General features: G+C 46.6%; 1 protein-coding gene across 3 annotated transcripts in view; it reads right to left on the reverse strand.

Annotated features, from left to right (window-relative positions):
• The window catches only part of CECR2 (CECR2 histone acetyl-lysine reader), a 98,108-nt gene that overhangs the window by 29,174 nt on the left and 56,653 nt on the right, over positions 1 to 12,281 (reverse strand). For all 3 annotated transcript variants that reach the window (XR_015285946.1, XM_086886078.1, XM_086886077.1), the window contains exon 3: positions 392 to 575. Coding sequence is in view for 2 of the 3 variants with exons in the window: in XM_086886078.1 (XP_086742204.1) it covers positions 392 to 575 (184 nt within the window). In the remaining variant the exon portion in view is untranslated. The remainder of the gene's footprint in view (positions 1 to 391; positions 576 to 12,281) is intronic.

Genomic DNA, 12,281 nt, shown 5'->3' on the forward strand with positions numbered 1-12,281 from the left:
ATTAGTGTTGGCGACAGTCACGCACAGCCCTGAGAAGCTCCCTCCCCCCCCGCTACCCTCCCCCAGCTCCCCCAGTATACTTCATCCCCATCCTTTCATCTCACAGCATCCCTCAGCAAGGCAGCAGTCTCAGCTCTCACAGCCCTGCCATTACCACTAAAGCATCTCCAAATTCACTCTTTGCAGAAGGAGTAGCCAATGAAGCCCATTTCCTTGGCGACCCACATGTTCTGAATACACCCACACAGGACAAGGGGCCAAGTCCTGAGCAGGCCAGTGCAAGGCAGAGGAGGGCAAAGGCAACCATGACCCATTCTCATGCCAGGAATATTCTGATCTGGCCCAGCTGGTGTGACCACACAGCTTCCCTGATCCCTGCTGCCCAAAGCACCTTGAGGAGGTCGAAGACATCGTCAGCGTCCAGGCGGTAGTCACAGAGGCGGTGCAGGATCTCCACGCGCGTGCGCAGGGGCAGCTCCTGGAAGGTGCACTCCCGCAGGGGGTTGGGTTTCCCTTCCTCCAGCTCCCAGCGGTAGTTGATGATGTCCTCCAGGTAACTGTGAAACGTCTGGGATCTAACCAAGGAAGAAAAGGTTGCACGTGTTTACTGTGGTTTCCCATGTCCAGAAACACCTGGTGCACCAAGCAACTGCAACAAACGCAACGCAGAGACAGAGAACACCTGAAGGAAAACTTGCTCAGCTGTGCTTGGGTGCAGCTCCATCACTCACATTCCCAAAACACAGCAATCTCCTTGCAACACCACGGGATGACATGTTATACACAGACAGCTTTTTATACACAGATTGTTAATTCTTTCTAAGCAGAATGAGCTAAACGTGGCAGCAACTCATCCCCTTTCTATCCCAGTGAGCAGTGCCTTGTGCCAACACCAACAGCCACCCTTTACCAAAATGAGAGGCAACAAAATTTATGAGTCTGGTCCCCTTCCAACTCTTCCCATTTGATGTGGAGACCATTTTCTCCATATTTCCCTTCAGCCCTCACATCTGTCATTTGCCAAGCCCTGCTCCTCTCTGCTTGTGAAGTTTTCCATGCCCTGGTTCAGTGGCTTGAGACTTCGCATAGCTGATCACTTCCTCCCCACTTTGCTGCTGTCTTCTGTCGTGGTCCCTGGTCTCTCCCTCCATTCCCAAAGGTGCTGCCACTTTCTGCCTGTCCCTCCACTGGTGGCTCTGGCAGGACATCAGCACAGCCCACATCACACACATGGCTTGGACGCTGCCACACAACAAGGCTCATCCCCAGCAGGAGTGCACCTCCCAAAAAGGAGTCAGTGCTGAGGACTCCCCACTCTGTACTCCTCCCAGATGACCAAGCTGAACACTCAAGCTCTTCATAAACATTACTATTAAAATGATCTTTCTCATTTTCTAGCTGGGTCACATTAAATCCTACTTTTGCTGCCAGCAGTTCATCATAAAACCCAAGGAAGCAGATATTTCTTACCCTCATCCAGCACTGAATGTCCCCATCTGACACATATAAGACCACTGATGGAGCTTAAGGCTAAAAGAACTCCTGTCTATATTTCAATAAGACTTAAGCCTTTATGCTCAAAATGTCAGGGGAAGGAATGAAAAGGAGCCATGTCCCTAAACATAAAACTTTCTGAAGATCTGTCCATATGACTTTGAGTCCTGAGAGTTGCCAGGCTTGCTCAGCCTGCTCGAGTTGTGTACCCTGAGCACAGCAAAAGGGGACCCCCCCATGCCCCAGCCATTCTTGCACACACGGGAAGTCCATATGCCAGCAAGAACACCACTGGGTACACATTCCCACCAGCTCTCAAAAAGGCAGCTCCACTTGATAGGTTTTTGGCACAAGCAGATTACTCTATATGATTAATGGAATGGTGCCAGCACTACAGAATTGCATTTCCCTGAGAAATTGCTAACTTCTACAAAAGCCATTATATTTTAACAAAGAGGTGGAGGAGTGTGATCCAGCTGAAGAAAGACCATTAAAAGTCAACAAGAAGTTAGCTATTAGACAGGGGTCTTCACACAGTGGGTAAAGACCGGACTTCTTTGCAAGGACCATGACTGGACTGTGAGAATGAAGGAACAGATGCCTCAAGCCATGTCCACCTGGCAGCATTTCCCTTCCTCCTTGAGTAGAGAGAAGTGCAGATCACCCTGCAGATCGCTCCTCACCAGCCTGCTTCTTTCTGACGTCAAATGCAAGCTGACCTCAGAGGAGAGCTATCTCCTCTCACTGCACCACTCTTACCAGCCCTCTGCTTGTATTTAACAACAGATGCTTGAGTGTACCTGGACCTAAGTGCCCTCTGCAGCCTGGAGTTTGCTCCATCTGCATGACACATCAGTGTTCCCAAGTATTGTTGTTTCACTGATATCAGCAATCAGACAAATTCCACCTGAAACAGCCCCCTACACTGACAAAGTTCAGTCAGAAAGGGGGGACTGACTGACATTTTATGAAATGCCTTAAGTGGTAATTTTAGGGTGGAAACTACAGCAAACATCCTTCTTTAAAGAGAGATATTCAGTACATCTAAGAAAGGGAAAGGGAAAGGGAAAGGGAAAGGGAAAGGGAAAGGGAAAGGGAAAGGGAAAGGGAAAGGGAAAGGGAAAGGGAAAGGGAAAGGGAAAGGGAAAGGGAAAGGGAAAGGGAAAGGAAAAGGAAAAGGAAAAGGAAAAGGAAAAGGAAAAGGAAAAGGAAAAGGAAAAGGAAAAGGAAAAGGAAAAGGAAAAGGAAAAGGAAAAGGAAAAGGAAAAGGAAAAGTTTGATTGTCTTCCAGAACAGAAAAAGTGATGAGAACATCTTTAAGTTCAGTAAAATCAGTAAAGCACCTCTTGTATTTGGATGCTTAACCCAGAAGCAGAAGGCAAATGATTTTAAGCTCTCGGAGAGCATTTGAGTTTCAGCCCCCAAGTTCAATTCTTCAACTCTGCCAGAGCTCAAGGAAGAAGATTATTTCATCAAGTCTGATACAGAGGTTCTGGCTATTTCCAATAAAATGGACTGAAAGTGCAGTTTCCATAGGATCCTGAATAACTAGTGGATGAAAAGGATTGCCAGGAAGAAACCACAAAAGTAAAAGGGTTTTATCTACTCCTATTTTTTTTTTCCTACCTAAAAAAAAAGCAGCAAGGCATGGACCAGACAGATACTTTTACCACTTGCATGAGTTCACTTATCTTCCTCTATCATTTTGGCTGCTCTCAAAGAAAACTGATCCAGGAAGCCATTTAATTCCAGAAGATCATTTGAAATCTTTGCCTATGTAACTCTCCTTCCCCCTAGGGATTGGCTCTGTTGATTTAACCAATTTGGTCTTAGTTTGACTTTCACATAAGTGGCTAACACTAGAAATTTCCGCCATCCACCCGGTGTTCAGTGCAGTACAAGCTCTGTTTTTAAGAGTACTTTTGAGTTCCTACCCCCATCAATTTTCAAAGACAGCTACTGTGCATTTGTCGCTTTGAATAAGGATAGAAATGAGAACCAGAGATGGGAAACAGATGTCTCAAGGCATTCCCAATCACTCTCAATCTTACCCAATTTATATTTTCCCTCTTAATGGGAACTGACCTCTTTTCTCCAGACAAATGTAAGGTGCTCATCTTCACCCTGGGCTGCCACACCTAAGAGTTTGTTTCACTTATCCCATCTCCTATGTTTCCCTTTGAAAAAGTTTCTGAAACAGCTCTCTTGGTTTGGAGAAGAAAATCTACAGGGAGGACAGCAATCTATGAGAACCCTGCCCTTGGGGTTCTTCCTTGTGCAGAGCAGGAATAACTTGGAACTTTAGAATTACCTGTAAAATTCAAACCCAAGAATCAGAGAGACTGGATCCAAGAATGGAATTACCTGGAAACAGTCTGTTAAAAATACCTTTCTTTCAAGCTCAGTAATACGACAGCAACACACTTGAAAGTCCTACCGAGTCTCTGCTGCAGCTGAGAACCTCCAAAACCTCTTTTGTAAGTGGGAAGAAGGCAGGAAGGAAATCACTGAGCTGAGGAGACAGATGTATCTCTTCTCCAGAGGTTCTCAGCATCACTGAGATGTGTAAAAGCACTCGGCAAGCGGAGGCAGCGTTAGTTCAGTCATGTCCTTTTCTCTACAAACTGGAGGTTGAACTCTACAACCCAGGGAGGCTGAGCTGGTACATGGGCACATTCTGTCTCAGGGCACGTATCCAAAAGAAAAACAAACCCTCTTCCAAAAGTAAATTGGGAGTCTTAGAAACAATTTCCAAGAAAAGTGTGAGAGCACGGGCCATGACTCTCACCACATCTCAACCACTTCCTGAAGCATCGCATGGGCATCTTCCACACAGCTCACTAACCAAGGAAAAGCACTACAGAAACCAGCTATAACATTAGAAAAGGTACTAAAACTTCTAAAACCTCTCCCATGCCAACTTGACTAGCACCATTAATATTTCATAAAGCTGAGATAAACTTTCCCCTCACTTGTCAAAACATCCCTTGCTTTGCAGTTGCCCCGTGATGTGCAAAGCAATTTGGATAGCTGTAGTGGGGCACTGGTGGAATGGTACATTCATATCTATGTGGTACACCCCACATGGGTGCAGATGATTTTTCAAGAGCCCAGTGCAATTCTTACTCTTATCCCTGGATACGCTCTGAAACCGCAGGGTTGTTGTCAGAGGTCCCTATCTTTTTTTGCAAAGATTAGAAAGGAGGTCAAAGCTGAATTGCAACTGTGGTTGAAAGTTTTAATGGTATGTTGCATATACAAAGGGAAATCTGGGGCACAGGGAAGGACACGACCTAGCACATCTGTGTCAAAGGGGAGGAACAGCCTGAGACAATCCACCAGAGCACCACCGAGGCTGCAGCTCAAGTTGCCTGTGATCTTTAGTAGCAGCTGCAAGAAAATCAGGGCATAAAGAAGATGGAGCAAGTTGAGGGAGGGGCTCCTCTCCACCATGGGTCTCAGTGCCCAGAACAGCCAGAGAAATGATCCACCCCTGACAGCTCAGCGCCGCAGCCCGGCCATCTGCTGCCCGGCTGCCTCCCAAAGAGGGAGCTTTCTCAAAGAGGGGAGCTGAGGACTCCTCCTCCCCCCTCTCCTGGTGATCCCAGTGTTTTCCCCTGCTCAAAGGAGAGGCACCCTTCCCACCACCCGGGCTTTTACCGCGTGGGGTCACGCTCTGCTGTCAGAAAAAAGCAGCTCGGCCACCGCGCTCCTCACCGTGCCCGGCTTCCCAGAGGGGCTCCTCTGGAGACCTCAGGAGGAGAGGGTGAGGATTTCACAGAGCTGACAGGATACATGGAAAAATTTGGTTGGAGCTTCTGGTGTGCATGCTTGGCAGGGAACAGCTGCACCTAGAGACCCCAGCCCCACAGGGACCTTGTAGGAGCAAACTCAACGTGAAATTCCTTCTGAGCAAATTGAGGCTGGAATTATGTGTACGGACACACACACGCTTATATTTTTTTTTATCCTCATGCCCAAAGGAAGCGGAGTCACTTGTGCTTTTTAGTTTTAAAGACTCCAAAGTAAATCAAATCTTGGCTGGAAAACCGTAAACAAAATCAAGCCAAACAAACAAAAGCTAAACCAAACACTGATTCAGTAAGAGAGTCCCCGTGTCAATCTGCGCTTCCTGCAGGCAGCATGCCATGGCCCAAGTGTGGAATTACTGTCACAGCACATTGCTCTATCTGCTCTACTGCTGCCAATTTTTTTTACAAGCCCTCCCTGCCCCCACATCTCTAAAAAAACAAAACCCTAAAACCCACCCCTCACAAAATCTCTGGTCCTATGCAAGCAAATATTGGATTAAAGGGAACATCAGGGTAAGGAGTTGAAATATGGGAGACAAAAAATTTACCAATGATGTTTGGACACTGCTGGCACACACAAATAAGCCTTCTGAAAGTTTAGATGCCATGTAATTGCCTGGACCCACTAGCTAGAATATCTATCATGCTGACAGTGTTTTAAGTCTCTTGTTTCATCTAATTTACAAAATGCAATGGAAGAGTAAATACTGGCATGCTCTTGAGCTAAAACTGCTGGAAAAAGGCAAGTCTGACCTGCATCTAATCCCAGACAGTATATTGTTCTTGAGATTACCACCAAGAACCCTGACACAACCAGAGGATGACAGAGAGCAGGAACAACAGCCCTCTTCCAACTCCTGTCCAAGAGCTGTATGTGGGAGGAACATAGAAAAGAAGACTGGGAGAGCTCAGCCTTTCTACCAAAGACCATTTAAACGTAAATGCAATTATTTTTGAAGTTCCTATTACAGAGTTAGCCAGTAAGGGAAATAATAGAGGTGGTACTTCTGTCTGGTAAAGGCTTTAAAAGCTGAAAAAGACTCGGATACATTCAGTCACCCAGCACAAGTATTGTTTTTAGGAGGTTCTCAGTACTAAAGGAAAAGAGACTTCTTGGGCATCTAATTCACAGCACACAAGAGAACTGGCTTTGCCTCCGTGATCCCTCTAGTTAAAAGAAACAACAACAAAAATCAAGGGCTTATCAGAACAGACGTTTTATAGTGGAATTAATTTTATGGACTGAAGATATTTCACCTTATGGGCTGGCACCTTTTAAGTTCTGAATTGGCAAAAAGGCATCAGCTTGGTGTTGGGAGTCACTCAGGTGTTAATGAGAGCATTAACTGACAGATGGCATTCAAGATATTTCTCGCCTCTCCAATGAAGACAGCTTCTTTGCTACAGCAGAGATCAGGAAAGCTTAATTCTTAACAAGCATACAATGCTTTGGCACAAAGGCAAGCCCTCTGGAAGGTAATGGGAAGGATTCAGGGTTTGCTGGGATGACCTCAGTCAAACATCATTAAGAGGGTCAGGAGAAGCAAAGCCTATTTCAGAAGAAAAAAAATAATGTAAGGGCCCCCATGATCAATCTATCGTGGCTTGTCAGAAAGAGAAAGCTTAGGCTGACCTTAGAAGCAATATGAGTTACTACTACCAGCCTGACCTTGAGCTCTCATGTAACAATGGAGACCTTTTTTTTACTGTATTAATGAGCTTTCTTATCTGAGGTGGGGGAGGAAGCTTTATGGACCAGCTTGTACTTCACCTTCAATTTCCCCTGCTGAGAAAGTAAGCTAAGTATGATGCAGGGGGAAAGGGATACTAAGCCATCCTTGGAGAGGAATCCTTCCAAGGCCTGTGTGTGCAGCTGGCACAGAAGGTGTGCAAGCCAACAGGGAGCACATCTTGCTCAGACCACGGGCCAGCTTGTCATCAGGGTGACCAAACTGCCCAAGGACAACCCTGAAGGGTCTCTCCAGAGAAGGCTTCCCTGCAGCACAGAAAAATGACCAAGAAGTTGGAGATCCAGGAAATCCAGGTGGCTTTAACAGCCACATTTAGCAGTGCCACTAGTGGCACCACTGATGGAGACAGACTTCAAAAATCCCAGCCAAGGACAGTCTGGAGGGAGCAGTAACTCCACACCACACTTGTGACAGATTTCAGCAAGGTCCAACCCCAGCAGAGCTCTTGAGATGAAGGAAACAAACACTCAGACACATCCTGCTCTTCAGTGCCTGTTTTGAATCATGCCTGGAGATACCAGTGGCTGTAAACAAGAGGAGTCCAGCTGACATTAATGGACCCTGAATGAGATCACGAAGTAGGGAGGAAAAAAATTCAAATTACATTGATCAGACATCCAGAGTGAAGTTTCTCCTCCTAGGGTTGTAAAGACAACAGGGATTGCTGAAGCACAAGACCATCACAAGGCATGTACAGGTCTGCCTTTTGTCCTCCATGGAAAGCCAGAACTTGTTTTTTGAATGCAGACATTGCCCAACCCTCAGTAATTCTGTGGCTTACCTGTGTGGCCATCAGGTAAGGGAAGAGAAAGACATCTGAAGAGTCAAGCAGGTGGATGGCAGTGGGGTCTACACACAAGGACATTTGTCTTCACCATTGCTGAACATGGGAACACAACCTTTCTACATGAGAACCATTGTTTTGTTTCAAAACAGAAGGACAAAAACCTAGTTAGCAAATGTTAAGTAGCAGCATCTCTTTCCTAAAATAGTCTGGCCTAACTCCTGGATCTGGAAGTCTGAAACGTGAGCAAGTGGAGGCTTCCCCACCCATGAAAGATGCACCTGTGTCTTCCACTAAAGTAAAGGGAGCAGAGAAACTTCAGCACCTCAGCAATTCCTGTTCCCTGCTCCTCAGTTGTTCATCCCATAACTGACTTTGTAACTCAAATGTAGTGGAGACCATGGTGAGAATAAGCTGAAGAGATGCTGAGAGAAGACATCAGGGTTCTGGACCTGTCCTCCAACATGGTAACACTAAGCTAGGACAGGAGGTTCACCAGCAGAAGAGTGGTACGAGCCTGCTAAAGAAATCTAATTGACATGGTTGGATCTAATTCACATGGTTGGATTTACATGGCGCACTTCCCACCTGAACTCCAAAAGCGTTCGTCTTTAGGAGAGGGGAAAAAAATCATCTATGAAACCCCATGGCTGTCAGCAGCTCTAAGAACACTCCTTGTCTTCCTCCATCCTCCCCTGAGCGATCTTCCATGCAATCAAACCTGGGGAAGCTGGAAGGGGAGCTGGCAGACATGCTGCATCCCACAGAGAAGCAGAATAGGAACAGCTCTGGAGCGAGGCAGTGTCTCTGGGGAGGCAGGGAGAATGGAGAGCTGATGTGGGCTGTCTGCTCTAATAAGGGATCACACCACAGGAGCATGTGTTGGCTTGACAGAAGCAAGTGCAGCCACTTAACCTGGGTATGACAGCTGAAGTGGGAGCGTTGCTTTGCTACCCCCCAAAAAAAGGGGGGTATGAAGCAAGAGAGGGGAAGGCATGAGGTCACCACAGCTGCCCACCCTTCAGGAACATTCCAGGACTGCATTTCTCACCCCAGCCACAGCCTGAGCTATCGTGAAAGTTTCTGGCTTGGGCTCTTTAGCTTTACTAACCATGCTCAGCAAGTCTTAAAGTAGATGGAGATGCCCTTTTACCTCCCCTGAGCTGGTGTGTGCTGCCTGCCACCCCTTTTTCAGTACCCAGGAGGAACCGAAGCCATCTCACACCCCAGTGTGGCAAAAGGGCATGCTCTGATCTTCCCCAGCTGCCTGTGGCCCATGTTTCTCTGGTGATTTGGCTCTTATCCAGCAACAACCCCATGAATGACACAGCTGCTGGGGGTGCCTTGTTTGATATTTTGCTGAGAAAAGGCAGAAAAGCAGCAGAGATATCAGCACAGATACAGCACTGTCCTGCCTTGGTCTCTTCTGGAAAGGCTCTTTCCTTAGGCTGGCAAATGCCAGGGACAAGCAGGAGTGCTGAGATAAGTGTCTATTTGATCTTTTTCCCCTCATTCACCCTGGATTTTTCACTGCTTTATGTTCACAAAACGCCAAGGCAGCTAATCAGTGCTCTGTGACCCCTGTTAATTGGGCTGTGTGAGAGAAAGGCAGCACTGGCAGGAGAAATCACACATACCTGTTACTTTGAACTGTCCTGTCATATCCCTGCTTGCAGGGGCTCCAAGCACCCTTCTGTGAGCCAGGGCTGCTCTGTTTTCATCACCATCCCCAGGACCAGCAGGAGAGGCCACAAGTGTTTGGTGCTGTGGCCCTGCCTCTAACACCTCCAAGCACAGGGAGGCAACAGAGACATATTGTGGTTTCTCCTTCCGTGTGAGAAGGTGAAAGTAATTTTAGGTGAAGGAAAAACACAACCTGAAGGCACTGATGGCCCTTCTTTCACCTATCCCCAGCTGCTCCTCACTGCCCTTATCTGCCCTGCTGTTTTCTCCCTCTCCCTCCCCAGCAGAACACGAGGAGGGAGTGAGCAGATGCCCAGCATCCATCTCCCCACCCCAAGAGACCAAGCAAGCCCACACGGCCAAGTGAGCCAGGGAAAGAAAGAGATTGGTGTGAAGATGTGAAACGTTGGAGGAAAAAGGGGCTGGATTTGCCAAGCCTGGTGGATTATGCAGTTCTTGGAGGATGAAGAAGACACATATTGTTAACTAGATGCATGCTGGGTGCAGGGGCCTGCATATGTTTTTTAGGTAGGAGCAGCAAGGGCTGCTTCTATGTTTTTGTTGCTTGATTAGGGAAAGGAAGAAATAAGAATATGAGTATCAATGAAAGAAGAACAGCCAGAAGCATCCCAATCAACACTTGAAGGTACATGGTACCACAGGAAGAGAAAATCCTGGGGGCAGAGGGGATAAGCAGGAGGATACATACGCTGCCCAGACAGATTCAGGGAATATTAAGGGGACTAAAATAAAATTTATTTGTCTTTCAATGCTAGCTCAACCCCTCCTTCAAACTCAGTGAGTCTCTGCACAATCTCCACCAAGGGATGACTTGTGCTTTCACTATGTGCAGGGTTTTGGACAGAGAAGCAGGAACTCCATCCCCCACTACTGATGCAGCAATTTGAGTGAAAACCGATAATGACAAATCAATGAGTTGGATAACTGGATTAAAACAGGGGGAGAAGAATTCTGCTCAAAGATCCTGAAACATCACAATGTTGAGCAAATTGTATTACTATATATATTTGTGAAAATATTAATTAATGCAGCATTAGACGACCAGAAAGGATTATTTACCTCAAATGCATAAAAAGAAGACAGTTTGAGACAGTTTTAAAAACTGTCTTGTCCCTTAATTTCACCTGCATAAATACAATAAAATAAGAGTGATGATGCTATTTTCCACGGGCATTGTTGTTTTTGACTCAGGGTGACCACGTTCACACCAAACATGTGTTTAAACACACCTGCCCAGCTTTGCTGATGCACTAACCCCACAGATACTCTGTACTTCACAGTTTATTCAATTTTACCTTCAGGGTACTACCCTGAAACCATTAGTCAAAGGGTGCAGTAAAAAAATCAGTTGCATTCAATGTGATATACAGCCCATGGGTAGCTTTAAACTCTGAGAGGAAAACAGCTCTGTAATCAGTCACTGACATGCATTTTCAAGCATCATGTTGAAACTTGCACTGCAGCTCCAGCATGGAGGAAGGCCTGAAAATAAAGACCTCAGTTCCTCGAGTTGTAAAACACTGTGCAGCTGGAAATACACAGGAGCTTCCAGAAAACTCCTGGTGAGATGGTTGGTCAGACATCCTGCCTGTCTGAATGGGAAGAAAACTCCAATGTCTGTCAAGAAGTAAAGAGGTTTCTGCCTTTTTGGTGGGGGTTACACTGAACAGGTCAGCAACCAAAGAGGAGACAAGTTGAGTGTCCCCAGGAGGGTCAGCTACTCTTTTCCTGCCTTGAGGAATCTGTTGAGCCAAGGGAGCCCAAGAAAGAGGCAACATCAGTTATGAAAGCTTTCCCCAGCAAGGGAAGCACAGCTGGCACTAGAAGAGGGTGGTTCCAGTTCTGGTGCCATCACATTTTACATCTGAGGTGCAAAGGACCAAGGGAAGAAGTTATCTCACACCACCACCTATGACAGATCAACAATAGAACTGAGAATGCCTCCTACACCTAAAAAGCTTTGCTGTCAAGCTGTGACTCTACAAGAACACAGAGGGAGATGTCTACGTGTAGGCCATCTCCTGCTATGTGATGACATGGATCTTGGCCCAGGAAGGCCAGGGAAAATGGCTTTCATTAAGCAATGAATTCCCTGGCATGCTAGTGAATAGGCTGGGAGAGCTGAGGGGAGCTGGAGCCCAGCACTTCCCTATCCAATGAGCTCTATCACCACAGCTAGACTGGAAATACGAATTTTTCCCTCAGAGCATGTTCAGAACAAGAGACAAGGATCTCCCAGGACCCTGAGCTACAGAGAACTCTGTCATGTTCAAAATCAGAAAGTGAGTGACTAGACCAGCAGCCAAGGCAGAATGGCAGGAGAGAGGTCCTGAGTCTCAGAACCAACACCAGACTGTGTGCTAAAGGCACATCACAAACTCTGGTGCTAAAGGACGAGGAGAAAATGGCAAAGAGATGTTTTCATGATAGCTTCTGATGTCAATTGTCCTGGTTCACAAGACAGAGGTGCAGAGTACGACTGAAGGAACAATGCTCTGACCTGTGGAGCACAGCTGGCTCCCTGGTGAAGCTTAAGATCACCAAGAGAAGATTAAGCCATGCTGATGCCAAACTGGGTTTTACAGGCACGTCAGCAGGCTGGGTGACACCAGCAGACTTAAGGGTATCAGTAAATTGTGCTGCTTTTTGGATGTGACACAAAAAGAAATAACCTGGCTTCTCCACAGGGCAGTACAGTAAATCCATGACAGCAGTTCCTAGGGTCTGTTTCAGAGC

This window comes from Cyanistes caeruleus, chromosome 4 (genome assembly GCF_971803275.1).
Source record: "Cyanistes caeruleus chromosome 4, bCyaCae1.hap1.1, whole genome shotgun sequence".
Taxonomy (NCBI): Eukaryota; Metazoa; Chordata; class Aves; order Passeriformes; family Paridae; genus Cyanistes; species Cyanistes caeruleus.